We start from the raw sequence: 27,709 nt of genomic DNA on the forward strand, positions 1-27,709 counted from the left end.
CACCACCGTCGTGGTGTCAGAGGGGTCAGGACATTCTGGCTGTGCCCTCTGAGGAGCAGCGTGCCCGTTCCCTGCCCTGGGGACGCTGGCATCACCCCTGCAGGGAATGGCCTGGAAATGGCCTCTCCCTCAGCCGTGCCAGCTGCTTTTCAGAGAGATTGTTGTAGCAGGTGATAGCAGTGCCTCCATGCAATTCCTCCCAGTTTTCCTGAAATTGCCTTCTCAGCTCCATAATCATTACCCGGGAAATTGCCCCGGGAGAGAGGCAGGGGGTGGGGGCTGCTCTGCAGTGGGAGATGAGCAGGAGCTGTCCCTGCCCTGGCACTCACACCCCTGAACTTCTCATCTCCGTTTCACCCTGCAAAGGTTCAGTTTCTGGCAGGTTCCGGGAGGGGAGATGCCCTGAACTGGCCCAGCAGCAGCCCCGGGCTGGAGGAGCAGCCTGGTGAGTCCCACTGTGCCCAGAAGAGCTGGCAGAGGATGCTCGGGCTGGGTTCTGTGCCCGCGCTGTTCCCTCCTCTCCCTCTGGTGCTCCAGCACCATCTACAGTCCTGCCAGGGAGCTCCGGCTGCAGCACAGGCACGGGAAGGCTCAGGAGCTGAGCCAGGTGTGATCTGGGGGGTGTTTGCAGCTTTTCTGGCCTGAACTCTAAATGAGACAGGAGAAAAAACACCCAAACCAAGCCCAAACCCCCTGTTCTCACAGCAGCTGCCCAGCACAGCGTGGGTTTGTGCCACAGCACACCCGGTGCTGCTCACAGGGAGAACAAACCCCACCTGAAACTGCAGAACAGGTCATGAAACATTCCTGGGAGTTCCTTTGGTTAAACAGCATTAAAAATTCATTGGTGCTTCAGTGGAGCACTGAGCCAGCAGCTGTGGCTGGCAGGGATGGAGGAGTAGGGGAAAGAGCCTTTATTGCATGGGACAGCTCTTGCAGTCTGCTCAGCTCCTCCTGGTTTGGGGCACAGGAGGAGGAGGGGATGCTGCAGCCCCAGGGATTTCTGTTCCACCAGGACAGAAAATCATCTCCTGCCCCAACAGGGCCCAGCCACGGGCTGGAAACTCCTCTCTGAGCAGCAAGGAATTTCCTAGAGAGTCAGGAGCCAGCTGGGAGCTCTGCCTGAGCCCTGCTGCTCCTTGTGGGCTCCAGGCAGGCAAACCCAGCTCCAGCTCCTGGGGGGCTTAGGGTGGGGAGGAGCTGCTCCTCAGACCAGGATCCTGCTGAATTCCTTCCCTGGATGTACAAGACTTTAGGACCTTTTTTATGGTACTGATTGCTTTTTTTGTTTCCTTTGTTACTGATTTTCTTAGACCCCCTAGGATTCAGGAAAGGACAGACTGCACATGGAAACACCCTGCCCTTCCCACAGGTGAAGAACAGCCCAGGACTGGCTCCTGCTGCCTCACTTACTGTAACCCAAACAGACTCCCAAACGTGCTCAGTATAAATAGTTTATTAAAGAAAATAGCAAATTCCAATTCTGTGAACAATCAACAGAGGAGAAGTGTTTTTCAAAATAGACCATTTTGGATTCCTGTGTTTGAAGGGACAGGGGATCCCATGAGGTGTTCTGGGAAAACAAAAACACAAAGGCTCTGCAAGGACTGGGGTGACAGGAAAGCCTCAGCCCCTGCACAAATGCCTGGGAATGGGAACAGGAGTGGGACAGAACAGGAGACAACAGATTAAAACATTAAACTGTGACTGAAACTCTTCTAAGCACTACAGGGCAGGAAGGATTTGCAGCACCTTGGTCTCTGGGCTGAGCTCAGTGAATGCTCTCAGTGAGATTTTCAATTAAAAGAAATGCACAACAACCCAAGTGTCAAACAGCCTTTTGTGCCTTCATGCTGTGAGTGCACCTTTCATTCCCTTTGTATATTGGTTTACATTTCTCTCATCACTCCTGAAGGACAGAAAATACCCCAGGAAGACACCAGAGGTGTGGAGTTCACACCCAACACAAACATAAAGGAAGGAGCTGAACTGCCTTCTACACTTGGGAAAGTGACATTGAAAAGCTCTAAATCAGTTTGAGGATATTTTCCATGAGAAAGAAGAGAATTTTCCTACTTGTGGGAAATCCTGTGACCTGACCAATGGCTCACCCAGCACAGGATCTCCTTTCCCACATCCCCCTCTGAAGTGTCTCTCCCGTGAGGTCTCAGGGGAAGCTGAGGTGGGAAACTCTGGCCCTTCCTGGAGGGACATCAGAAACTGTCCAAGTCTCTGGGCTCCATGTGTGCTTTGGGGGACAGCAGAGGTCACAGAGGGGCTGCAGGTCCCAGATGCAGCAGTGCCCAGAGGAGTCCCAGCTGGGCACTGAAAGGGCCCAGCCTGAGATGAGGTGACAGGAACACTGAGCAGGAAATGCTCCTTCTCCCAGGCAAGCTCCAGGAAGCACCAACCCAATCCCAATGTTTCCCAGACCAGCAGAAATAAGAAAGGTGAAATAAAAAAAGTATTTGGAAGTGTCAGTTTGCTCTTGCTGTGCCACAAGGTGCAGGTGTAAAGTGGAGTCACTTGATCTTGGCCAGTGCTGCTGCTCTCCTCTCTGTGTTCTGGAACAAGGCTCGGATCAAACTCTTCACCTCAGCTGCTGAAAATTCCTCTGCCAGAGGCCCCTTCCCATCTGCCCACCTGGAAGGGAGACAGGGAGAGCTTTATGGCACCAACCTGCCCAGAAATGGCACCTCCAACAAGCCTCCAAGGACCTGTGCCAGCAGCTGATCCTGACTCTTTCCTCTGGAAAAGGGAAAGGGAAAGGAAAAGGGAAAGGGAAAGGGAAAGGGAAAGGGAAAGGGAAAGGGAAAGGGAAATTCCTGCTCTTGCTCTGAACTGCAGCTCCCTGGCACAGGCCTGGAGAAGCAGCTGGAAAGGAAAACACCTACTGATCCACAATTTCTTGGAGGTTGGCCTGCAGGATGATCATCAGCTCCTTGAATGTCATCCACTTCTGCACATAGACTGGAACTTCCTCCTGGTACTTCTTGTTTTTGTCTTCTTCAAGCAGAGGGGTGAAAACTTGGGGTCCCTCCTCCACCATGATCCTGCAGAGTGAGTACAGCCTGTCTGCATCCTCTGCAGAGATATCCTGGAATGGGGAGAACATGAACAGAGCAGAAGTGAGGTGTAGTTTTGGAGCACCAAGTGAAATGAAAAACTGGGATTGTGAACACTTCCTATGGATACATGATTATAATTTCTGTGTGGGAGTTTCTGGAGGTGACAAACGCTGTCCCCAGCACCCCCATGGCTGTTACCTCCAGCGCAGCAATCCTGGTGACAATCTCTGCCAGGGCTGTGTTCAGCAGGGCCCCCATGGCCTTGCAGTACACGTTCACAGGGAGCACGTCCTGCCACACCATGCCCAACCTCCTCAGCTGGTGCAGCACCTGCAAGGCAACAGCTGAGTGTGACACCAGAACCCTGGGCAAGGCACCAGGGCATCAGGAGAGTACAAATGGGGAGAAACAATGGAGCAATCCTGCTAAAGACACAGCCCAGGACAAAAACCCCAAACCATCACATCACAAAACAGGTTTTTTAGCAGCTGCACAGCTGTCAGGGCTGAGATTCCACAGTGCACCCTCCCCAGGATACCTGCAGGCATTGGGATGCTCTCTCTCTGCCTTCCTCACCTGCTTTATGGCTTTATTTGCTGCACAGTAATTCTCCTCATCATCCATGTTGGAAAAGTTCCTGGCACTCGAGAGCCTCTCCAGGATTTCTCCCTTCTGCACTCGCATCTGGGCCAGAAAACACTCCATCCCTTTAGGAGCAAAACAAGCAGAGAGAAGCAATTAAACAATTAACTAAATTTGCTCTGCCTATTTATGACTGCAAGTGCTGAATAATAAACTTGCTATAATGTTTTATTTTTAATCAATTTCCAGTCTCCAAACAGTCTCCCAGAGCCAGTTTAACCAGTGCAGCTTGCATTGCTACAACACTGCTGGAAAAAAAGCAGAGCAGCAGAAGGAATTGTGCATGACTCCTGTTAGCTCTCACAAACCTATCTCTGAATTTATTCCTGTGGAATAACTAATGAAAATATCCAAGGACTGAGCAGCAGATCCCAGAACACATCTTGCTGCATGCTGAGCTGTTCCTGGGACTAAGCTCACAAGAAGATTCAGGTTTCAAAGAGCCAAAACTTCCTAACTCAGAAAATGTTTCTGCCACTGGTCCGAACACCAACCCACTGCTGGCACTGGGTGAGCAGCCACACCTCCCTGACAGCACCCAGCAGCCACTGCCAGGGTGAACTCCCCGGGGGCCCACAAGCAGGTTTGGAGAGGGGAAGGGGGCAGGAAGTTACCCAGCCTCCTGAAGGCAGGCACCAGGTCCACGAAGGTGGCGGCCCCGTTGCTGAGCACGCCGGTGCTGCGGTAGCGGAACTGGTGGCCCAGGGTGAGCAGGTGGTGGGCGATGTACATGCAGTTGTTGTGGTGGATGGCAGCCAGCTGGGGCAGCTTCTGCAGGTTCTCCCTGGCCCAGCAAGAAGGGAAAAGGATGAATGGGTTTATTTAGAGCTGGTTCTGTTAAAAAAAAAATGCTCGTGTCTGTCCTAGAGAAACGCACGGTCTGTCAGGAGATGGAGCTGGCAAGGCCTGACTGACATCAGAGTGAAAACATTTAATCTCACAAACTCCTCAGGAGCTGGCAGGAAAAGAGTCAGAAATGGCACTGAGGCACTTGAACCCTGTGCTATCCCACACTGTTTCCAGCCATGGGCTTTCAAACAGGAATATATTTTGTTAGAGCAAAGTCACAGAGAGGAAAGAGGAGAGAAGGTCTCTGACAGGATTGTGAACTTTCCATCTTCACTGCTGCTCCTTTTTTCACATGAAAAACATCCTGAAAAATCTGTGCATCAGATCTGAGGTCAAAGTTATGTGGCTGGAAACAAATACAGCTGTGTGAGACCTTCACCCACACCCTCGATCATAGACTGACAACACAGAAACTCTCAAGCACCTGCTTTGCACAGGTATGGCTTAGTTAGAGATTGAGTAGTTGATATTTGCTGGTGGAGCTGTAGTGGACAAGTGGGACTGTTCCAACAGCAGTACTGCCCCTCAGAACAGGAAATGTGGACACACTCACCTGTGGTATGTGGGCACTACCTCATAGAAGAGCTGGAAGATGTTCCTGACACAGTCGAAGAGCTGCACACAGCTGCAAGGGAAAGAGGGCTCGTGTCAGCCTGGCACTGATGTCCTGCTCACAGCTCACCCTCAGCCTGCCCAAAGAGGGCTCGTGTCAGCCTGGCACTGATGTCCTGCTCACAGCTCACCCTCAGCCTGCCCAAAGAGGGCTCGTGTCAGCCTGGCACTGATGTCCTGCTCACAGCTCACCCTCAGCCTGCCCAAAGAGGGCTCGTGTCAGCCTGGCACTGATGTCCTGCTCACAGCTCACCCTCAGCCTGCCCAAAGAGGGCTCATGGCAGCCTGGCACTGATGTCCTGCTCACAGCTCACCCTCAGCCTGCCCCACAACAAGGTTTTATGAGCAGTGAAGCACTGGCACAAAGAGGGGATTGTCAGCATCAATGACAGCACTGTCAGCACTCTGGAAAACTCTCAAAGGCTGTGCTGACCTTGAGGATCAGTGTGGAAGGGAGATCCATGAAAGCCCAGAACAAAGGGGACACTGTCCCTGCCCCTCCAGGTGGGCAGGAGACCCAGCCCTCTCTGCCCCTTGAGGGCAGCTGTTACCTGGGCAACTCTCCTGCTTCAGGGCTGTGGTTAAAGTTGAGTTTATGTGGATCCTGTTTGTTTTTCCCCAAGAGCCCTGCCAGCTGCAGCCTGGAGTTGTTTTCACCAGCACAAAGAATTCTGCTCACACTGAGGCCAGCACTTAGTTTTGGCAAAAAGAGATGGGTTTGATTTTTCTAAACAACTGATTTTTCTAAAAACCTGAAGGAACAGCCTGCAGCAGTGTCAATCTCCTGCCCAAACCCAGGGATATATCCTCCAGCCAAAACAAGAGCAATGCCTGAGTCCAATTTCTGAAGTTCTTTAAATCTATTCCCAGATGCTGGGTGTTGCTAGGGGCTGACACACAAGCTACTAAATAAACAAATCCTGCTTTGATAAGTGATGCTAACTGAGGAATGCCAGGCAATCCCTACCAGAGGTCAGTGCTGGCTGTGGCCTCCAGCAGGGTGTGGTAAGCCAGCTCCACGAGCTGCTGCACAGAGCAGCTGATGCGGCAGGAGGGCAGGCACAGGGTGAGGGGGCTCAGCCTGCCCTCACTGCCCACGCTCACTGTGCCATTGGGCACCAGGCTGGGCACTCTGGGCAGCTTCACGTGGTCTCCTGAGGCAGGATCAGGGAGCTCTGGGAGGGCGATGCTGGAATCAGGTGTGATCTAAGGGAAGGAGAGACAGAGAACAGGATGGTTTTTCTCCAAACAGAATTTGGAGCTCAGAAAGGGAAAATCTGCAGGATTAAAAAGCACTCAATGGCAGAGGTTTAAGACTCAAGATAAACACAACACTGCAGGACTATTAAAAAATATTTAGAGATTGTTTTCCACATGGGAAAACTGTGTGAGGCATCCCCGGTCACCTTCACAGTGTTGTGTATTTCTGAGGTCATCAGGTTCCTGGCTGCCATGATCACATCCTGGCACTTCTTGTTGGCAAAGTGGGAATCCACATTGCAGGCGTATTTCAGCAAGGCAGTCGTGTCTTCCTTCAAAAACTGCATCTTCTTCAAGGCCTTCTCAAACTCCTCTGTGGATTCGATCACCTGAGGAGAGCAGATGTGTTCTATGTTAGCACAGCCCCTAAAGATCAGGGAACAAAGTTAAACTGGGTATAAAGGCTGAAAGCAAAGGATGAAGGAGGTTTTGGAGGGCATTAACCACTGGAATGCCATCCCACTGGAGTGCCTGGGATGCCCTGAGGGGCTTTTTTGGACCCACCTCTTTGTACTGCTCCAGTTTGCTGCTGTTGGTCGGGATGGAGTTCACCAGGCAGTTGTGGATGAGGCAGTCTGAGAGCTCCTCCCAGATGAGCTCCCCCAGCAGCTCTGCCAGGGTGACTCTGCCTTCCCCAGGCTGCTCCAGAGGCACATCTGCATCCCAGGGAAGAAAAACAGATTTTAACACAGCTGCTGCCCGGGCCAGACCCTCCATCAGCTCAAAAGCCATTCCTCCATTTTCCTTGCACGTATTGCTGATTAACAACCAGATATTCTAGAAAACTCCCATTAAATTAACAGGTACTGATCATAACTAACTCCAGAAGAGAGGAACTGCATACTTAGCAGGTGTCTGTGCAGAACTTCAAACACCAGCTTGATCTTCTCAAACACCTCCATGGGAGAGGACTCGTCCAGAGCAAGCTCCTGGGACCTGAACCTCAGGATGAACACATCTGGCTGTTCCTCTGGGACTGGCTCCAGAGATGGGTGTGAGATCACAGGCTTCAGGATGTACTGCAGCAACAAGTGGCCTGAGGAAAAGGAAAAACAGAGGTTTTCCAGCAGCAGATTGCTCCAGTGAGGTCCAGCCCTGACTGTTCTGGATTCAGAGACTGCAGGGAGTGGGAGGAATAATCCCTTGATCAGCTCTATCAGGGAATTACTAATGAGGTAAAACTCTTCAAGCATCAGGCTATGAAACCACATAGTCACAGACCAAAAATACACTGAATTGTCAGGAAAGGAGAAGTAATTCCAGGTAGATAATGGGATAAATATTTTCCTATTAGTAAGAGCTCCAGCATTCACCTCAGTGGGAAACAGAAGCCAGGAGAGGAGGAAGTTTTCCAGTGTCCTGCTGGAGTGAAGTGTTAAAACAAGGCTGAAGTATCCCCTCGAGGTACTGGGGCTGTTTCTGGGGTCTGTCTTACCAAAATCCTTGAGCTTGGAGTGCAGCTCTCCCAGGACAGCCAGGGCCTGCAGCACAGCAGCCACGGGGGGCACAGCAGTGTCCTCATCCTGGGGTGGCACCGTGTGCAAGTGCAGCTCCGAGAGCACCAGGGCCTCCAGGCTGCTACTCCCTGCACACAAAGCACAGCCAGGGCTGCCACAGGGCACTGCAGAAGCAAAGATCCACCCCTCCCAGAGCTCCTTCAGCCCCCTCAGCCCAACAGCTTCACTGCATCTCCCACCCTGCAGGTGAGAACTTCAGTGGGGCAGAAAGAGTGAAAAAACCCCTGTGAGCACCTTTGGAAGGGGGAAGTTTCCACACAATGAGCTTCTGCCACTCCTCCCCGAGGTGGTAGATCATGTTCTGTGTCTGCACTGTGAGCTCTGTGCCCAGGGCCTTCAGGATCTTCAGCTCAAAGCCCCTGCGGGACTCCAGGCTCCTGAGGCTGCTCCGTGCCTGGGGAGAGCAGACACAGCTCAGGCAGGCACTGCCCTGCCAGGGAAAGCATCCCCTGGAGCCCAGCCAGTGCATCCAGCACCCTGAAGGGGCACTGCTACCTTCTCCAGCTGCTGAGCTGCTGCCACGTACTGCTTCTCCTGCAGGGCAGAGTTGCACTCCTTGATGGTTGTGTCAAACTGCAAAGGCCAAACACACACACAGGGGGTGTCACTGCAGCTCTGCTCTGACACTGCAGACACTCACCCAGACCTGGGAGCTACAGACACCTAAATCTGTGAGCTACAGACACCTAAACTGGGAAACTACAGACACTCCCAAATCTGTGAGCTGCTGCCATTCACCCAAACCTGTGAGCTACAGACACCCAAACCTGTGAGCTATGGACACTCACCTAAATCTGTGAGCTACAGACACTCCAACGTCTGTAAACTACAGACACTCACCCAAATTGGGAAACTACAGACACTCCCAAGTCTGTGAGCTACAGACACTCACCAAACCCGTGAGACACTCATCCCAAACAGAAGCCCAGAACAATGCTCACACTGAGGAGCAGGATTATTTTGGATTATTTTGCTCCTCCTCCTCACCTCCTGCAGCTTTTTCAGGACACTCAGGACCAGGGTGTCCCTCTCCAGCTGCTGCTTCAGCTCTGTGAACTCAGCAACAGCCACGTTTAGATCTCGCTGGACCTAAAACAACAGCAGTTTTCAGTTCAGCATTTCAGTTCAGTTCAGTTTCATGACAGCATTGGTTAGCACACACATTTTCCTCTTGAATTTCAATTATCATTTATTTCTGTTCAGAGAATAATTTGGTGAGGAGGGAAAAACTCCATCCTTTTTATTCCTGTGTCCCACCCCCTGCCACAGCCAAGGCTGGTCCTTCTCTCTGAAGGACACTGTGACACACTTTTCCACCCATACAAGAGTGACAACCCCTTAGTGGCAGCTCTTAATGCGCACCCTGGTGTCACCTCAAGGCATTCTTTAGGGCTGGTATCACCCAGGGATCCCAGCCACAGACTCACAGAATCCCCTGAGCTGGAAGGGATCACTGAGTCCTGCCACAAACCCCAAAATCCCATCATGAAAGCATTGTCCAGACACTCCTTGAGCTCTGGCAGGTTTGGGGCTGTGACCAAGCACCCCACAGTGGGGTGGGGGGCTCCAGATTTGGGCTGAAATGGAGCAGGATGTTCCTGGGAGTCACCTCGTTCTCAATGCCCGCCTTGAGCAGGTCGATGTTGTTGGACAGCCCCTCCACCTGTGCCACCAAGTCCTCTGCGCTCTGCATGCTGGGCAGGAACTCGCTGTACTTCTTGTTGATCATGGTGCACACCTCTCCCTGAAGACAGAAAGCAAAGGGACAGTGTCACCTCGGTGACACAGGGACAGGACAGCCGGGACGGGCTGAGAGAGAGGGGCAGGGCCGGGGCACCGCGGGATGGAGAGGACTGGGCACCCCTGAGCAGGGCTGGGCACCCCTGAGCAGGGCTGGGCACCCCGGAACGAACTAGGACTGGACACCCGGCGCTGAACCAAGGCTGGGCACCCCAATCCAGGTGACCCAGGGCTGGACACCCGGCCCAAAGCAGGGCTGGACCCGAGCTAACCCAGGACTGGACACTTGGTCCAAACCAGGGCTGGACACACCGATCTAGCTGACCCACGGCTGGACACTCGGTCCAAACCAGGGCTGACACCCGGTCCAAAGCAGGACTGGACACCCGAGCTAACCCAAGGCTGGATACCCGGCCCAAAGCAGGGCTGGACACCCCGATCCAGCTGACCCACAGCTGGACACCCGAGCTGACCCACAGCTGGACACCCAGTCCTGGCCGGCTCCGCCGCAGCGCCGGCTCCCCGTCTCTCCCCGCGCCCCCTCCGCTCCCCGTCCCTTGCCTTGAGCTCCTCGACGCGGCGGGAGAGGCGCCCGACGCGGGCCCCCAGGTGCTCCTTGTCCAGCCGGCCCGAGTGCGCCAGCACGGCCGCCACCAGCGAGCCCGCCCGCGCCGCCATGGCTGCGCGCCCTACGGCGGCCGCGAGGGACACGGGACCGCGGCGCGGAGCTCGATCGGGGGGACGCGGGTTCGAGACTGCGCGGAGACACCGGAGATGGGGGGGGAGAGGGGACCGCGTTATGGGGGCACGGAGATTGGGGAGTACTGCGGTTATGGGGACATGGAGATCCCATGGGGATCGGGGACCCCGATTATGGGGACACCCGGAGATTAGGGGAAGAGGGGACCGCGGTTATAGGGACACGAAAATGCCACGAAGATCGGGGATTGTGGTTATGGGGACACCCGGAGATGGGGGGGGCCGCCGTTTTGGGGACATGGAGATGCCAGGGGATCTGTGGGTGGCGTGACCTGTGGTTGCTGGAGTACACCAGTAGATGTAGAGGGTCTATGGCTAGCGGGGGACAAGTGGACTCCAGTGGATGCCGGAGTCCGTGGCTATGGGGGACCAGTGGCTGCAGGGGATGTGGAAATTCAGGGGATTCCCCATCTCTGCAGTGTTTCCTGGCTGGGGGGCATCAGTGGATATCCCTGGCTGCAGGGGGACAGGGAGATGCGGGGCTCAGAGGGTTCCGTGGGTGCTGGGGTGAGGAGCAGGCACCGAGCCCCCATCCATCCATGCCGGGCGAGGGAGGATCAGCCCCCGGCATCCGGTGCCTGACGCAGCCCGGGCGGGAGGTGCCTCGTTGTGACAGCTGTCCCCACGTCCTGGAGCGGGGACAGAGCCACCACCGCCGTGCCATGCCGGGGGGGAAGGTTCTGAGTGCCTGGGCGCTGCTGGCCAGCCTGGCCGTGGCCAGCTGGGGGGTCCGAGGTGAGTCCGGAGGTGTGGGGTCAGCGGCCGGACACTCGCCGTGGTCTCTGGACATGCTGGGAAGGAACCCCAGGGCTTGGTGACATTCCAAACCTTCCCTTTTCCAGCAGGGAATGTTTGGAATGTCCATGGGGAGAAAGGAATCAGTGCAGGAGGATGGGGGAGTTTGCCCAGAGTTCTTTTGGGACAGCCTGATGGGATGCTTCCTGCCCAGGAAGGAGCTCCGAGCTCTGCACTGCTGCTCATCACTCAGAGGTGAAGCTCTCTGCTCCCTTCTCCTTGCACAGGGCAGATATTCGTGAAGGAATTCAGCGGGAAGGTGTTCCTGGAGTGTGTGAGAAGCCAAGGCAAGAACATCACCTGGTGGAGAGATGGGAGCATTGTTGGGCACGAGGCACAGCTGGACCTGAGCGGGGTTTATGATGACCCCAGGGGCCTCTACACGTGTGAGATAGGAGAAGACAAGAGGATCAGCCTCCAGGTGCACTACCGCAGTAAGTGTTCACTGCTGCCTTGCCAGAGCTAGAGCTGCTTGGAGTTTTCCCCCAAGCCGGGTCTTGAGGGAATTTCCCCTCACCTGGGAGTGTCTCCAGCAGTTTGCTGCAGGTTCCTCTGTGTGCGGTGTCCGTGTGAGAGCCCTGCAGCCCTGCTCAGTGCCATGACCTGCTCCTCTGCCCTGCCCTGGTGTGGGGGACACATGGGTCACACAGCAAAGCCAGCTGGGCTCTCTTGGACTGGCAGAGCTGGCCCTACCCTCAGTGTTTGTGTCCTTTTGGGCTTGCAGTGTGCCAGAACTGCATCGAGGTGGACGCTCCCACCATCTCAGGCATCGTCGTCGCTGACGTGGTGGCCACGCTGTTCCTGGCAGTGGCCGTGTACTGCATCTCTGGCCACAACAGGGGACACACCTCGCGAGGTGAGGGATGGGAACAGCCCCAGGGCTGTGCCTGGCACCCCTGGGAGCTCTGTGTGGCACCCCTGGGGGCTGCAGCGAGCTCTTGGGTTTGTTTGGAAACGTTCCCCACATTGCCCATGGCTCCCCTGGTCCCTGAGCTTGTCCTTCTTTCTTCCTTCAGCCTCTGACAAGCAGAACCTGATCTCCAATGAGCTCTACCAGGTGAGTCTGGGGGCACCCCTGTGTGTGGGGACATTTCCAGCACCCCTCTGTGTTTGGGGACACTCAGCATTCCTGGGTGTGTGGGGATACCTTCAGTACCTCTCTGTGTTTGGGGACACCTCCAGCACCCCTGTGTGTGTGTGGGGACACCTTCAGAACCCCTGTGTGTGTGGGGGGGGACACCTTCAGGCCCCCTCTGTGTTTGGGGACACTTTCAGCACCCCTGTGAGTGTAGGGACACTTTCAGCACCCCTGTGTATGTGGGGACACTTTCAGCCCCCCTGTGAGTATAGGGACGCTTTCATCCCCTCAGTGTGGAGAGAATCTTGCCCAAGGCTGACCCAGCTCTCCCTCCCAGGGCAGGGCAGGTGCAGTTTGGGTTCATGTCTCCTTTTTTTCCCCCTGGCAGCCCCTGGGAGAGCGGGAGGAGGAGCAGTACAGCCGGCTGGCCCCCGCCCGTGCCCGCAAGTGAGGAGGAAGACTCTGGGACTGCCTTCATCAGCACGCTGGCTTTGCCTGGGGGTCCCTCCAGGGTGGGCTGCTTGCAGCCCTGTGCTCATTCCACACCTCTTGCACTTCTATATTAATGCCATTAAAGATGAGCCTGTCCCACGGGCTCCCTGCTCCATCTGCTGTGTGCAGCTCCTGGGGAAGGTGCACAGGGATGGGGTCTGGTCACTGGGAAGGAGCACAGGGGTGGGGTCTGGTCACTGGGAAGGGCACAGTGATGGGGTCTGGTCACTGGGAAGGTGCACAGGGATGGGGTCTGGTCACTGGGAAGGAGCACAGGGATGGGATTTGGGATGGCAATGCCAGGTCTCCACTCCCCAGCCCCAAGCAGAAGCAGCTCATGTGGTCTGAGCCCCCAAAACAGGGCACAGACACCAACAGGGCCAGGCAGCATCACCTCGCCCTGGAAGGACAAGGAAATTTTCAGTCCTGCAGGCAGTAAAACCCCAAAGTGGGGGTGCAGCAGTGAAGAGGGGCCCGTGGGTTGTTTTGGTGCCAGTTTGAGCTCAAAGCCTGGCTGAGGCAGCCCTGAGCAGAGGAAGCAGCAGCAGAGCAGGGCTGGGGGCGTTGAGCTGCACCCCAGCAGCTCCAGGATGCGGTTTAGAGCACAGCTGGGCTCATTCACCACAGCAGGCCCCACACCCCGGCGGGGAGATGGCGAGATACACACAGCACCAGCCAGCCCCAGAGCCCCAAACCCACACAGGGCCACGCTGTCACCTCCTGTGAGCCAGCACTGCTGCAAATGGGGGCCAGGCTGGGAAGGGGAGAGCGGGACCAGGTCAGAGGCAAATCCCCCTCAGGAGGATCCACTCTCAGCCCAGGGAACACCAGAACCAAGTGGGGGCAGGCATTAAACCTGAAGGAAAAGGTCAGAGGCAAATCCCCCTGAAAAGGATCTGTTCTCAGCCCAGGGAACACCAGAACCAAGTGGGGGCACTCAGGACAGATATTAAACCTGAGGGAAAAGTAGAAGAAGCAAATTCCCCTGAACAGGATCTGTTCTCAGCCCAGGGAACCACCAGAAGCAAGTGGGGGCACTGAGAGTAGAAATTAAACCTGAAGGAAAAGGTCAGAGGCAAATTCCCCTGAAAGGGATCTGTTTTCAGCCCAGGGAACACCAGAAGCAAGTGAGGGCGCTCAGGGCAGACATTAAACCTGAGGGAAAGGCTGCAGGAGCAGAGGGAAGTGTGAGGGGAAAAGGAGACCAGGGAGGCCCAGTGAGGCTGCAGTCCTTTAATGAGAAGGAAATCTCTTGCCAATGTGCTCATTTCTGCTCTGGGCTGGCAAACCCAAGCACACCCCAGGGTGGGACAGCACGTCCCTGTCCTGTGGCCAGAGCGCCAGAGGCCCAGCAGAGCTGCAGAGAGCTGGGACAAGGTGGGCAGAAGCGTTTCACCCCGAGCTGCTGGCTCCAGGCTGCCATCAGAGGAGTTTCAGATGGCCCTGGGGGCCAGGCCTGCGTACACCTCCCGCTGCCCCTTCCGGATGGGCTGTGGGGAGACATGAGACCCTGGGTAAGGAGCTGGAGCCCCACATTTCTCCTCACAGAGAAAAGCAAGGCACGATTCTTCCCAAGATTATTCTCATCTCATTTGATGCGCCTGTTTTTGTGCCAGAGGAGAATGCAATGTGGAGATTGTTTACCCACAGTGGTGGTGTTTTGTTTCCTGGGCCTATCAGGGTGTGTGTGTCAGGACTGTCGGGACAGTCACGAGATTCTGTGGCAGGTTCAGTTTTAGATGTACAGAATAATATAGTACAATCAAGTAATTAATTAGCCTTCTGATAAGATGGAGTCCCCCTCATCATTCCTCCTTCAGCACCAGCTATAAGGAGCCCTCACCTGAGCCCACACAGGGCGTGGAGAAGGGCACAGCAGAGCAGAGGCAGTGCCCAGGGAGCTGCAGCTCTGCCCCCAGATAAACCCCCATGGCAGCACCAGGGAAAGGGGCTGCACCCCCAGCACCCTTTTCCCTTTTCCTGCACTGCCAGGAGCTGGATGCTCCTCCAAGGATGGATGACCTGGATGTCCCTCCCCGACCTGCAGGGATGGAAAGGGACTGTCCTCACCTCATAGTCCGGGTTGGGTACAGGGGGAGGCCGCTGCATCTTCTGACCTGAAACAGAGGCACAGAGAGGGTGAATCCCTGGGGATTCCTGCCATGAGGGGCCTCCAGGCTGATGCCAGGGCCAGGCACACCATGGATCAACTCCCATGGATTTATCCTGAGCTCCTGAAGAGCCACCTGCTGCCAGGAGCTGCAGGGCTGGCTCCTGCCCAGCGGCCTGGGAAATGGGCTCCATTGCAGCAGCCAGCCCGTCCCTGCTCAGAGAACACCTGGAGAACACCCCTGGGATGCAGGAGCACTGCCTGGAAGCTCGTGGGGAGCAGAGGATGCAGTGAGGGTTTCCCTGGGTGTCACTGTCACATTTTCTGAAAAATCCCCTTGCCCAGGATTTCTCTCCTGGAAAGCTGAGAAGCCTCAGAGAAAAAGGAAAACAGTAATTATCTGATTGGCTTCTCCTGTATTTTGCTGCTTTGGAATGTGGTTGGAGATTGTTTATCCAACATGCGAATTGTTTTTACTTAGTGGCCAATCAGTGCCAAGCTGTGTCAGACTCTGAGGAGAGAGTCACGAGTTTTCATTACCATTCTTTGTAGCCTTCCGTCTGTATCCTTTCTCTATTCTTTAGTATAGTTTTAGTATGGCATAATATAATGTAATAAATATAATGTAATAAATATAATGTAATAAATATAATATAATATAATATAATATAATATAATATAATATAATATAATAATAATATATCTGCCTTCTAAAAACATGGAGTCAGATTCATCATTTCCTTCCTCCTCCATCTGGGGACCCCAAAAATACCACACCTGTGTGCCCAGAGGGCGGCAGGGGTGCCTGCAGTGGCTCTCACCTCGTGGCCGGCTGTCCCCAGCAGAGCTGGCCCGTCCCTTCCTGCCTTTGCTGAAGTAATAAACCAGGATCAACACGCCCAGGGTGATGAGGAGGTCGGCAGTGATGATCCCTGCCACGGTCAGGGCGTCCAGCTCCTCGCAGGTGGCACACACTGCAGGGATGAGGGCAGGGGGTGCTCAGAGCCAGGAGAGCCCAGGCCTGGCACAGGGCTATGGGCAGCTGGGAAAGGGAACAGGGCAAACTGGGAGGGCAGATTTGCCAAAAATGGGCTCTGGGACTGGCCTCAACAGCACCACGTTCACCCCACCCCAGTGGAAAGGCAGAGTCAGCCCCCAAAACCTGCCAGGTGAGGGGTAAGCGCTCACCTTTGGCATTCAGGTACAGCTGACGCTTCGTGCTACCCCAGGAGCAGCTGAGGTTGGCAGGGGTGCTGTCGTGGTCCTTTATAATGAACTTCCTCTCCCTGGTGTCCTGGGTTTTCCCAGACAGCTCCCACTGGATGTCCTCGTCCTCCAGGGGACATGTGATGGTCACCGTGGTGCCAGAAATCTCCACCAGGAACTCCCCTTGGGAGGACACACCAATGGGAAAGGAAACCAAGGGCAAAAGTCAAATATTTCCACCTGGTTTTTAGTCTGCTACAGTCTTTATATCCCGGTAAATACTAAAGAATGCTGGTAAAGTTCACTTACCCTCCAGTTCTTCACCTGCAAAACAGAAAACAAGGAGTGTTAAAAAAACATCTCATCATTGCCTCACAGTACTGGAAATGCCCAACACTGGTAATAATTAGGGACCAATTTCTCCAATCAGTAAGACCACTGTCAATTAATGAACAGTGATTTTTTTCCTATCCTGCACTATTTACAAAATTAAAATATTTCTATTTGACTATTAGTCCTCACTTTTGAGGCATATTTGGGGTTTTTAGCATGACAAATAGTTAAGGATGGCAGTAAAATACACTTACCCTGCTGAGCTGTGGTGCCAACTGCAAAAAAAAAATGAATAAGAAATGTTAAATAATTGAGCTTCAGATATCACACACCTTTCCTAGTCCCAGGACATCCTTTCTGAACTCAGCTTGAAAGAGATGTTTATAATCCCACATTCATGCTGAAGGCATCAGACATATTCTGCTGGTGAGACAGGATGTTGTTCTGAACTTGGAAGCCATTTTCAACACAGCCTAACGCAGAATGGAAACTTGAGTAATTTTCCAACCCAGCTCAGAAAAAGGGTTGTTATTGCAAGATGCAAACCCCAAAATTCTGCTTTATTATCGTGGAGCAAACACTGCCGGAAAATCCTGGTAAGAACCTCTGTCCTCTGCAAGAGTGGGAGCCTGAGGTTGATTTAAGGCTGTAAAACTGTTTATCTGTGTGGGTTTTCTGCCTTGTAGGAAACAACTTGCTCCACGAGAGACTCTGGAGCTGGAATATTAAAGAAAGAGTTTTTAGGAGGTGTGAATCATTTGTGATTTCCTTTAAAGACATTTGTCCTTTTGCAAAAAACAACTTAAATAAGCGACTGCAGATTTGAGTTCCACAGGGGATTTCCCTGGAGAGAAGGTGACCTGATGGTTTTTATTTTACAGAGATACATTTAAATCTGAAAAAAGAACAGGACACTGATAAACCACGTTTTCTATCTTCACAAAGGTTGGTACTCGCAGGACTTTGGCAGAGTAGCTGGAGTCTTGGAGCACCTCTAAATAGGTTGACCTTGCACACTTCTCTCTCCTCATTACTGGGTTCTTTGGAGCCTTTACGGGTACTCTGCACTTCATCCTAAGCCAGTGGGGCATCCCAGCTGCCGCCCCACCCCTGATATCCCATCAAGCCTGAATCACTTACCCGGGATCCCCAAACGCTTTGAGTAAAATGCACGGATAAAGGATAATAAACCCAAAATTCGGGGTGTGGAACCTTACAGCTCACACTGCACCCAGCTCCAGCCCAGCTGCCTGCAGGTTGGGCACTCACCTGCACACAGCAGGAGCCCCAGGAGGGGCAGGCACTGCTGCAGCCTCATCCTCGTGTTCCTCCTCCTGCTGCTCCTCTCCACCACATCAGACTGGCGTGGCTGTGGCAGGAAAGAACACGGCGGCTTTCCTAGAAAGGAGCCCAGGATTGTTTTTCCCAGAATTGTTGCCCACCCGAGCAGGGCTGGGGCACTCACTCCTTCCAGAGCAGCCAAGGCTGAGGCAGACACGTGAAATAAGCCCAGGTCAGGAAGTGCGGAGGCTCAAAATGTCTTCATGGGACGTCACCAGCAGCCAGGGGTGGCTGCTCTGCTCTGCACCAGCTCTGCAGGCTCGGGACAGCTCCTGGAGCTGCCCTGGGAGCCGAGGGGAGAGAAACGAGCTGGAATCCATCAGGACCTTCCCAACAGCTCCTCAAAGTGAGAGCTTGAGAGGCTCCAAGTGTGGCAAAGGATTTCACATGGGATCCCAGCGTGGTTTGGGTAGGAAGGGCCCTAAAGCCCATCCCACCCCACCCCTGCCATGACGGACACCCTCACTGTCCCAGGCTGCTCCCAGCCCCATCCAGCCTGGCCTTGGGCACTGCCAGGGATGCAGGGGCAGCCCCAGCTGCTCTGGGCACCTGTGCCAGGGCCTGCCCACCCTGCCAGGAACAATTCCCGATTCCCAATCTCCCCTCCAGCCCTGCCCTCTGGCAGTATGAACCCATTCCCCTTTGTTCTGCCCCACAGCTGCTGCCCAGAGCCCCTCTCCGTGCTCCTGCAGGTCCCTTCAGGCACTGCCAGGCTGGAATGAGGGAAGCAGGAGCTGCCCCCAAGGCTGAGCACCCAGAGCCCTGCACGGGCACAGAGCCGAGGCCATGGCTCCTGCCCAGCCCCTGTGCTGGTGTCCACAGGGGCTCCAGGATGAGGGAAGAGATGAGAATTTGACTCCATGTTTTAAAAAGCTCGATTTATTATTTTATGATATATATTATATTAAAACTATACTACAATAATAGAAGAAAATATTTTATTAGAAAGATTGAAAGCAAAAGAGAAAATTAGAATGATTACAAGATCTTGTATCTAACTAGAGACACAGCTAGACTGTGATTAGCTATTAATTACAAACAACTACATGAAACTAATCAAAGATACACTTGCTGCATTCTACGGCAACAGATAATTATTGTTTACATTTTGCTCTTGAGGCTTCTCAAGAGAAAAAAAATCCTAAAGAAAGGCTATTTCATAAAACATGTCTGTGACACATCCCCTGCGCTCAGCCCCTCTCCCAGCAGCATTTTTGGGATGTTCTCCCGCTCGGGCGCTGCCGTGGCCGTGCCTGGCCCCGCTAGAGGGGGCTCCTGGCCCGGCTGCTTTAGGATGAAGGGCAGAGTACCTGTAAAGGCTCTGAAGGGACAGGGGAGGTGCTGGTGTGCCCCATTTCCTTCATTGGGGTGCTCTCTTTGGCCGCCAGGGCTTTCTTTTCCTTGTTTATGTTTCCAAGTGAAACATCAGAGAATTTAGATTACCGGTGAGTGTGCCAGGGACGTGGTCTTCTCTTAAAAGTTGGAGTCCAAGTGTTTTGTTAAAAGATAAAGATTAACAAAAGTCTGCAGGAAAAGGGGCTGTTCCCAGCCCCGTGCCTGGGAATCAGGATTAGGAAGTGGCAGCAAATTGGCTGCTAAACATTAAACTGAACCTGAACAAAGCCCCAGAGTGATAAATAATCACAGTGGGGAGGAAACAAAAGGAGGCGATATGCTGGAATTGTAACCGAGTGGGAGTCTGGGGACGTGAAGTGATGAAGGACTAACACGGGACCGGGACCGAATAATTCCAGGAAAATGGAGACCCTTAGTGCCCCAAATCATTCCAGGAGAATGGAGATCCTTGGTGTCCTGGCGGCATTAGCAGGGCTGTGTTAGCGCACACGGGATTCCCTGCTCTGTTTCTGGGGACAGCCCAGGGAGCTGACGGCCTCAGCGCTGTTTTTCCATCGCCAAATCTCTGATAGGAGCCCCCCAAACACCCCGAGGTTGGGGCACCCTCTCCTTGCACCCCTGCAAGGGAAATCCGCACCAGGCACGAGTGGGAGCGGTGACCTGGGATGACTTCTGGGACGGGAGGGTGAACCAGACACAAACTCCAGTGATTTATGGCCCTCGAGTGTAAACATCCTCATTTTGCCAACACACAGGCTCTGACTGATTTCACACTCTCACAACAGCCACGTGCCGGCTGCGGAATATTTTGTGTCCCACGGATTTTCTCACTTGCTGGAAAATGGCCGGGCTGGACCCATTTCCCACCTGATTTTTCCCAGAACCTCCCCAGCACCAAGCTCCCAATCCTTGGCTACAACCAAGGAACGTTCAAATCGCTTTAGGGTGGGTGTCAGTGGTTGGTGGGACGTTTCCATCCCCTGGATGAGGGCCCACACTGCGGCCACGGATTGTCAGTTTTGGGCTGCTCTTTTTAGGATCGTTTGCAGTTTTGTTTTTGTTTTTTTTTTTTTTTTTTGCCGAGCAAATGGCTCTCATTTCTTCGAGCCACCTATGAACACCTCCAGGCAAATCTTCTTTTACCTCCCACAAAAGGGGAGTGGTTTCGGGTGGCGGCTGGGGGGAGGAATGATTGCAACACCAAAGAGCAGGGGAATATGGGAGGGAGAAGAAATTAATCTTACCTTGGGAATCGCTGATTTACGGCAGGAGCCAGCGAGGAGGGGCTGGGCACAGCTCGGCAAGGAGCGCGCCCTGACTCGGGCTGGGGAGCGCTCACCTTCCCCAGCCAGCAGGCCGGGCTGGGGCCAAGGAATCGGCCCCTTTGTGCTGCCAGGACTTCGAGAAACTCATCTTTTCCCCCAAGCGGATTTGCCTTTGCAGCCCGGATTTGTGTCCCCGATGCGCACCTGGCTGCGCGCTGCGCTCGTCCTTGGGGCGCAGCTCCGAGGTAAGGAAGGAAACCCGGCCGTGCTGCCCTCCCTCCCCTCTTCCGATCCCTGAAATTATCCCCAAGACTGAGGTTTTCCCCCCGTCCTTGCTGCGATTCTTCCTGCTCGGGCTTGGCTGGAAGTGGCACGAAGCGGTTGGGTTTCTTCCCCAACAGGTCTGGGCGTATTCGGGAGGAAGAGCAGCGATCTCCTCCACTGATTTCCTCCTCAGCTCCGCTTTCAACGTCCTTTTCTCTCCTGCCAGGAATCTGAACTTTACTCCCAGCCTTTCTTCTTTCTTTTTTTTTTTTTTTTTCTTTTTTGCTACCTTTGCTCCTAAACACTCAGGGATTGTCCAGGAGCTTCGGCCTCAGATCCTTTACACAGCAAAGGTTCCAGACTGACAAGAAACTCATCTGAATTTTCACTGGTATATATCAAAACAACTGGATTTTAATAATAACACATCCTCCTTTCCCAAATGCATTAGCACATGGATGTAATCTGGCTTGAAAATAAGTATCTTACTCTTGTTCCTCGCTTAGTTCTTTTCAAGGAGTTAAAAATGAAAAGATTTGGCACCGAATCCATGTATGAGTAACGTGATCTCTGCCAATGAGGTTTCTCATGTGGGAATGCTTTCAGTGCCTTGGCATTCAAGTCTTTTCCCCTTTGAGATAAGGAATTATTTGGAAGGAAGTGTTTAGTCATGAATTACTTCCAAATACATCTTTATTTTGAACCTGTATTTCACAGCCCTATGTAAGCTTTTTTTTTGCTTGAATCACACTGGGTTATCTTCTTAATGTGAGAGGATATTAATATTTTCTATTTCCTTCACTAACAAACCATTAATTTTTCGTATTTTTCACTCTCCTCCTCTCCTTTCCTTGCTCTCCCTCTTGCTGGTTGTCCCTCTTCCAGGGGAGCATCACTCGCTCGATGCTCACTTATTTTTAAAGCAGCAGCCATGGTGGTTCTGGGGATGTTTCTTGGAAAAACAAATCCACGTTTTCCTTGAGGATTTCCTCTAGACCTGACTGAATTTGCCATCTGGGCTATAAAGCCTCTAAAACTGGCTCTGGATACACCAGTAAGAGCAGTTTCGCCGTGGTGTGCACGAGGCTGAGGAGAAAGAGTAGAAAGGGAAGAAAGTGAGTAGAAAGTGTAGAAAGGGAAGTTCTGGCATGGGAAATAGCAATTATTGGGTGGGTTCGGTCCAGTTTGAATGGGGTTTTCTGCATAAATCGGCAGGATCACCCCCCTTGGAATGCCTGAGCCGCTCAGGCGATCCCTTGCCAGCACAGATAAGGCTCCGGGGATCTAAAGGCGATAAGAGCAGGGATGAGCTCACTCCTGACAGCGATTTCCCCCTGTGTTTGCCCTGCAGCGCTGTGGCTGGCGGCAGCAGTGGAAGTTCACACTGCCAAGGAGGTGGTGGCCGTGAACGGGACCAACCAGCGGCTGAAATGCACCTTCTCCAGCAGCAGCCCCGTGAGCCAGCAGCTGTCAGTGAGCTGGAACTTCCAGCCCGAGGACCTGAGCGCCCACGAGCCCGTGAGTGAGACCCCTGTGCTCCCTTCCAGGGGCTCCCCTCACCCCGAAACCCAGAGCTGGGTGAGCAGTGAGCGAGATCCCTGTGCTCCATTTGCAGGGGCTCCTCTCAGCCCAAAACCCAGAGCTGGGTGAGCAGTGAGTGAGATCTCCATGCTCCCTTCCAGGGGCTGGGTGAGCAGTGAGTGAGACCCCTGTGCTCCCTTCCAGGGGCTTCTCTCACCCCAAAACTCAGCTCTGGATGAGCAGTGAGTGAGATCTCCACGCTCCCTTCCAGGGGTTCCTCTCACCCCAAAACCCAGCACTAGGTGAGCAGTGAGTGGGTACAGACACACCCCAAACCCACAGGTACATCTGGGCCTTTGTCACTCACAGTGATTAATCCAAGTCCTGTTTATAGACCCTGCCTAAAAAACACTCTTATATTTAGTTTTGAGTGGTCAGGTTAAAATATTCGTGGCTTTACAAAGCTGGACCTGCTGACACCATGGCTGAAACCTGAAGTCCCATCGGGTGCAGGATGTCACCTAAGAGATGTCACTCTCTTGGGTGACATCCTGCACCTGGTGAGACTTCAGGAATCTCCCAGGTCCCTTCCAGCCCAGGCCATTGGAGGCTCCCGTGACTTTCATAGATATTTTACTACCTGTGACTTTTGCAGGTGTTTTACTTCCTGAAGGAGCCTTACCAGCCCCCCTCGGGAAGGTTTAAGGACCGAGTCACCTGGGATGGGAACATTGAGCGCCACGACGTTTCCATCATGGTCTGGAACCTGAAGCCCAGTGACAACGGGACCTTCACCTGCCAGGTGACAAACTGGCCAGATGTCTATGGCACCATTGGGGAGGTGCGGCTCCGGGTTGTGCAGAAAGGTGAGAGGCCAAAAACCCCCCAGAGGCTGTGTGGGTTAAAGCAGAGGGAAAATCGTGGGAGAAAAGGGGTTGTAAGTTGTGAAAAGGGGTTGTAAGTTGTGAAAAGGGGTTGTAAGTCGCGTATCTTATGACTGGCTTTTTGCAAATATTAAAATGAATATTATATGTGTTGTGTTAGAAAGTGATGCTGTATTAATTCTCTTAAGTAGTGTGTTAAAGATAGTTTTAGGTTATAAGTTAATGTTATAAGGTTATAAGGTATTATTAGGTTATAAGTTTTAGGTTATATATAGTTTTAGGTTTATAATGTTACAATAGAAGCTATGCTGTGTAAGATACTTTTTTAAAGAGAGGAATGAGGTACTCACACTGAGATAGCAGCCACAGGACACCTGAATCTTTCAGAGAAAGAGAATTCATTGCTCCCTTATCAGAAGAAATGAACTTCTGCCTGCCTTGCTCAGCCCTGAAGAGCTGTCAGGATTCAGAGGAAGAAGCTGACACTGCCCAGCCAGAATCCTGTGTTTGAATGGAATTTCTGCATCATGGATGAGGTGTATGAATATGCAACAGGCTGTTGCTTTTAAGGGTTAATCCTCTGTTTAAGTGGGTCCTTTTTTGGGTTTATTTTGCCCAGAAACAGGTACCCAGACTGTCCATAAGTCTTTATTTCTATTGTCTCATATTGTCCAAAATTTTATTACTCTAATTATATTACTATTTTTATAACCATTTTATCACTATTAAACTTTTAAACTTTTATAAACAATTGATTGGCGTTTCTCACAAGCAGAAAGCATGAGGGCAGAGGAGGAGCCTGAGGAAAGGTTTTATTCACTCACACAGCGTCCCAGCCTCGTTCCCCCCGTGTGTCCCTCTGCTCCATTCCCCTGTCTCTCCCCACGCAGTGAGCTTCTCAGAGATCCATTTCCTGGCCGTGGCCATCGGCTCAGCCTCTGGGCTGATGATCATCGTGGTGACAGCCGTGATCATCTGCCGGCAGCGCCGCAGGAAGGCGCGAGACAGGAGGACGGAGGCGGCGGACACCGAGCGGTGAGGGAGGGCAGGGGGCTCCTGGGACAGCCTGGCCAGTTTATCCCCATGGCCTTCCTGAATTCCTGGCCAGTTTATCCCCATGGCCTTTCTGGATTCCTGGCCAGTTTATCCCCATGGCCTTTCTGGATTCCTGGCCAGTTTATCCCCATGACCCTCCTGAATTCTTGGCCAGTTTATCCCCATGGCCTTTCTGGATTCCTGGCCAGTTTATCCCCATGGCCTTTCTGGATTCCTGGCCAGTTTATCCCCATGGCCTTTCTGGATTCCTGGCCAGTTTATCCCCATGGCCTTTCTGGATTCCTGGCCAGTTTATCCCCATGACCCTCCTGAATTCCTGGCCAGTTTATCCCCATGACCCTCCTGAATTCCTGGCCAGTTTATGCCCATGACCCTCCTGAATTCTTGGCCAGTTTATCTCCATGGCCTTCCTGAATTATTGGCCTTTATGTCCATGGCCTTCCTGAATTATTGGCCAGTTTATCTCCACAGCCCTTCTGATTTCCTGGCCAGTTTATCTCCACAGCCCTTCTGAATTCTTGGCCAGTTTATCCCCATGGCCTTCCTGAATTCTTGGCCAGTTTATCCCCTATGGCCTTCCTGAATTCTTGGCCAGTTTATCCCTATGGCCTTCCTGAATTCTTGGCTTGGACCCTGCATGGGGCATCCCCAATGCAAAACTGCCAACCCAATTAGGGATAATTGGCTGCGTGCAGGCAGAACAGAGCCCCAGGATGGACCAGCTCTGGAGTCCCCATCTGGCTCTTGCCCTTCTCAGTGGCTCATCACTCAGAGGGATGCAGCTGCCGTGGTGGTGGAGGGGAGATGACCACCCTGTCCTCTGAGCTGTGGTCACCACTCGTGTGGCACATTCACCATGTCACCTTGGGTGTGCTGTGTGTGACTCAGGACATCCTGCTGCTCTGCCTGACACTCATTTGGGCTTTTTTTCTCTTTTTTTTTCCCTCCCATTTTTATAACAGTAAAGAAAAGGAGAGCCTGAAGATGGGGGAAAAAAAGGAATCCATTCCATTGGAAGATTAAAGGTCTTTGCTGGTGTGCACAATGCAGGTACCCATCCAAACCTTCTCTAATTAATGTCTCAGTGCTCCTGTGGACTCTCCAAGACATTCCCTCGGGTACTTCCCTGCTGTTCACAGTCAGAACTGAGGCCACAGTCACACTTTGCTGCTGAAGATCCTTCAGAGACAGCTGAACAATCCCTGCACAATCACAGCCTCTTACTGTACAAGAGATTCCTCCACCCTGGTGTTGAGGAGCATTTGTAGGAAAGCCATTGAGCCATTGTTGCTGCTTTCCATGGCATTCCTGCTTTGTAGATGAAGAGGAATGAATTGCTTCCCTTTTGTCAGTTTGAAATCTGCTTTTTGATTACTTTAACCTTTATTGTCTTAAAATTGCATCAGGAAGTCTGGCACTGTCTCCATATTCATTGTCTTTGCTTAAACGTGTCAGCACAAATTTTACCCACAGTTTCTGAGGTCAGCAGTTGCCTCTATTATTTTGCCTTTTGACAATAACCCTGAGTAATGGATGTTTGCTTTTCTTACAATCTTTCTTCTCAGGTGCTTCCAAAGCAGCTGGTGAAAGCTTGTAATTTGGGGTGTTAGAACAAAGCTGGATTACAGACGCCCCACGCTGCTGGCATGGGGCTCTGCTCAACCTGAAAGTCTTGCATGGAAAGAGGGTGACTTTACATGAGCTGTGAATTCCCTTCAGTGAAGCAGAGCAGGAGGATCCTGCCCCATGAACAAAGAACTTTTCCTTCATCTTCTCACCTGTGGAATGGGAGCTTCTCTGGAAGTGCCAAGACTGACTGGACAGAGGGCTGGGAGGTGTTTGAACAGATGCACTCCTGCACCTTGGAAACCACAACGTGCCTTTGTTTTAAACCTGCCCTGGTTTTATTCCCTGAGACTCTCCCTGGCACCCTGAGAAGGAAGACTGAGCAGTGAGGTCTCAGCTGGTACAACAAACATCCTTGGAATTCCTTTTCTACATTAGATGGACAGAGTTGGAGCTGGGCAAGGTGTGCTGGTTGTTACCAGGGATGGCACTCACCAGCCAGGGTGCTTTGGACATCCTTCTCTGGCAGCTTTGGGAGAACCTGGGGATTGAGGGGAGTTTTCTGCCTGGGTTCAGCAGCTCCACTCTGTTCCCAGTCCCACTCCTGTCGCTATCCCAGTGCTCCCCCTGTTCCCATTCCCACTATCCCAGTGCTCCCCCTGCTCCCCAAAACTGGAACCCACGGAGTTCTAAGGGTGTCTGACCAGCCCCAAAGGGATCCTGTTACAGTATTTACCCAGCCCCAAATCACAGCATTGGCCTGTTTGTTTGTAGAGTGTCTTTATGGCTTTATAACCTGAGAAGTGCCAGCGTTCCCTGGCTCTTCCCTGGCTGTTTTCATTTGCACTCACCTGTGTTGTAAATAAAGGCACCTTGCTGAGAGCTGGGCTAGTGTGGAGTGGGCTGTGACCTGGGGGCCCCTGACACCTCAGATGAGCAGATTTGCACTGTTTGTCCCCAAAATCGGATTTGTTACTCCGTGTGCAACAAACCAATAATGAAATACTTGAGGGAGAATGAAATACTTTCAGAGGAGCCCAAGCCTGGGTGAGTGCTTAGTGGTGTCCCACAAGTCCAGCACATCCACTGGACTTTTACCAGCATTTTTTATGCACAGAATTCAGAGTTAGCAACTCTCCAAGTCCAGCCCCTCTCTTATGATGGGTTATTAACTCCCATACAATTTATGTCACCCCAGCCAACTTCTACCCCTGCTCAGGGGCAGCCTCTTCACCTGGCCAGGCTCTTTATGACCTGTACGTGTGATTTTTGGTATTATAACCAAGATAGTTCAGCTCTAGGATACATAAACCTCGTGTGTAGCCCAGTTAGCAACATACACACAGACACACATCAACATCTTGATTTATTACATCCCTAAAACTTGTCAGTTCCAGGGTGTCCTTGGCTGAGGGATGTGGCTGTTCTGTTCCTCTGATTAGGTCACTTTGATTTTGCCGATGGATTGTGCTGGAAAATCTACAAAGATCTCGCAGTGAGGAACATCCTGACTTAATAATGTAATCCTGACACATTCCTCATTGTCTGGCACCCAGAAAAACCAAAGCTCAGTGAGCGGGCTGGCGGTGACAGTGACAGGAGCCACCCGGGGATCTGGGGACAAACACGGTGACTGCGCCAGACCTTTCCCAGCAGGGCCACCCAGGTGTGCCCAGGTGTACCCAGGTGTATCCAGGTGGGCTATGGTGTTCCCAGGTATACCCAGGTGTACCCAGGTGTGCTATGGTGTTCCCAGGTATTCCCAGGTGTACCCAGGTGTATCCAGGTGTGCTATGGTGTTCCCAGGTGTACCCAGGTGTACCCAGGTGTGCTATGGTGTTACCAGGTATACGCAGGTGTTCCCACCCAGGTGTACCCAAGGGTATCCAGATGTACCCAGGTGCACCCAGATGTTTCCAGGTGTGCCCAGATGTTCCCTCCCAGGTGTGCCCAGATGTTCCCTCCCAGGTGTTCCCACCCAGGTGTTCCACCCAG

The 27,709-nt window shown here is 52.7% G+C and overlaps 4 protein-coding genes across 4 annotated transcripts; 2 read left to right on the forward strand and 2 right to left on the reverse strand.

Annotated features, from left to right (window-relative positions):
• Positions 1-1,438: 1,438 nt before the first annotated feature.
• ZW10 (zw10 kinetochore protein) lies at positions 1,439-10,406 on the reverse strand. Its single transcript, XM_071449565.1, has 16 exons — positions 10,250-10,406; positions 9,558-9,692; positions 8,936-9,037; positions 8,444-8,521; positions 8,183-8,342; positions 7,867-8,016; positions 7,276-7,467; positions 6,936-7,087; positions 6,578-6,760; positions 6,139-6,377; positions 5,113-5,184; positions 4,325-4,494; positions 3,645-3,775; positions 3,267-3,398; positions 2,895-3,097; positions 1,439-2,643 (listed from the first exon to the last, which is right to left on the reverse strand). The coding sequence occupies exons 1-16, from the start codon at positions 10,364-10,366 to the stop codon at positions 2,523-2,525; spliced, it is 2,337 nt and encodes a 778-aa protein (XP_071305666.1). The 5' UTR covers positions 10,367-10,406; the 3' UTR covers positions 1,439-2,522.
• Positions 10,407-10,486: 80 nt separating this feature from the next.
• Positions 10,487-12,927, forward strand: LOC139600952 (uncharacterized). The gene is made up of 5 exons (XM_071449566.1): positions 10,487-11,182; positions 11,470-11,676; positions 11,967-12,098; positions 12,259-12,299; positions 12,709-12,927. Exons 1-5 carry the CDS (start codon positions 10,540-10,542, stop codon positions 12,769-12,771), a joined length of 1,086 nt encoding a protein of 361 aa, XP_071305667.1. The 5' UTR covers positions 10,487-10,539; the 3' UTR covers positions 12,772-12,927.
• Positions 12,928-14,030: 1,103 nt separating this feature from the next.
• CD3E (CD3 epsilon subunit of T-cell receptor complex) lies at positions 14,031-17,951 on the reverse strand. Its single transcript, XM_071449444.1, has 7 exons — positions 17,731-17,951; positions 16,716-16,736; positions 16,438-16,452; positions 16,111-16,311; positions 15,744-15,896; positions 14,883-14,929; positions 14,031-14,302 (listed from the first exon to the last, which is right to left on the reverse strand). The coding sequence occupies exons 1-7, from the start codon at positions 17,777-17,779 to the stop codon at positions 14,246-14,248; spliced, it is 543 nt and encodes a 180-aa protein (XP_071305545.1). The 5' UTR covers positions 17,780-17,951; the 3' UTR covers positions 14,031-14,245.
• A 2,668-nt stretch (positions 17,952-20,619) lies between these two features.
• On the forward strand, positions 20,620-26,046 carry LOC139600894 (myelin protein zero-like protein 2). The gene is made up of 6 exons (XM_071449468.1): positions 20,620-20,668; positions 22,039-22,205; positions 22,864-23,074; positions 23,983-24,127; positions 25,111-25,198; positions 25,714-26,046. The coding sequence occupies exons 1-5, from the start codon at positions 20,620-20,622 to the stop codon at positions 25,169-25,171; spliced, it is 633 nt and encodes a 210-aa protein (XP_071305569.1). The 3' UTR covers positions 25,172-25,198; positions 25,714-26,046.
• Positions 26,047-27,709: the final 1,663 nt, after the last annotated feature.

Source organism: Agelaius tricolor, unplaced genomic scaffold (genome assembly GCF_023055355.1).
Source record: "Agelaius tricolor isolate 1412-34295 unplaced genomic scaffold, bAgeTri1.0.p SCAF_29, whole genome shotgun sequence".
Taxonomy (NCBI): domain Eukaryota; kingdom Metazoa; phylum Chordata; class Aves; order Passeriformes; family Icteridae; genus Agelaius; species Agelaius tricolor.

Excerpts from the sequence above, each read along its gene's own strand:
- LOC139600952 (XM_071449566.1), top strand. The coding sequence starts at position 10,540 with ATGGGGATCGGGGACCCCGATTATGGGGACACCCGGAGATTAGGGGAA. Across the intron at positions 11,677-11,966 it reads CCTCCAGGTGCACTACCGCA|TGTGCCAGAACTGCATCGAG; the intron begins GTAAGTGTTCAC and ends TTGGGCTTGCAG. Across the intron at positions 12,099-12,258 it reads CAGGGGACACACCTCGCGAG|CCTCTGACAAGCAGAACCTG; the intron begins GTGAGGGATGGG and ends TTCTTCCTTCAG.
- CD3E (XM_071449444.1), bottom strand. The coding sequence starts at position 17,779 with ATGAGGCTGCAGCAGTGCCTGCCCCTCCTGGGGCTCCTGCTGTGTGCA. Across the intron at positions 16,737-17,730 it reads GGGGCTCCTGCTGTGTGCAG|TTGGCACCACAGCTCAGCAG; the intron begins GTGAGTGCCCAA and ends TTTTTTTTGCAG. Across the intron at positions 15,897-16,110 it reads GCTGTACCTGAATGCCAAAG|TGTGTGCCACCTGCGAGGAG; the intron begins GTGAGCGCTTAC and ends TCATCCCTGCAG.
- LOC139600894 (XM_071449468.1), top strand. The coding sequence starts at position 20,620 with ATGCGCACCTGGCTGCGCGCTGCGCTCGTCCTTGGGGCGCAGCTCCGA. Across the intron at positions 22,206-22,863 it reads ACCTGAGCGCCCACGAGCCC|GTGTTTTACTTCCTGAAGGA; the intron begins GTGAGTGAGACC and ends TGACTTTTGCAG. Across the intron at positions 23,075-23,982 it reads GCTCCGGGTTGTGCAGAAAG|TGAGCTTCTCAGAGATCCAT; the intron begins GTGAGAGGCCAA and ends CTCCCCACGCAG.
- ZW10 (XM_071449565.1), bottom strand. The coding sequence starts at position 10,366 with ATGGCGGCGCGGGCGGGCTCGCTGGTGGCGGCCGTGCTGGCGCACTCG. Across the intron at positions 8,522-8,935 it reads TCCTGAAAAAGCTGCAGGAG|TTTGACACAACCATCAAGGA; the intron begins GTGAGGAGGAGG and ends TGGCCTTTGCAG. Across the intron at positions 7,088-7,275 it reads TCTGCACAGACACCTGCTAA|ATGTGCCTCTGGAGCAGCCT; the intron begins GTATGCAGTTCC and ends CCTGGGATGCAG.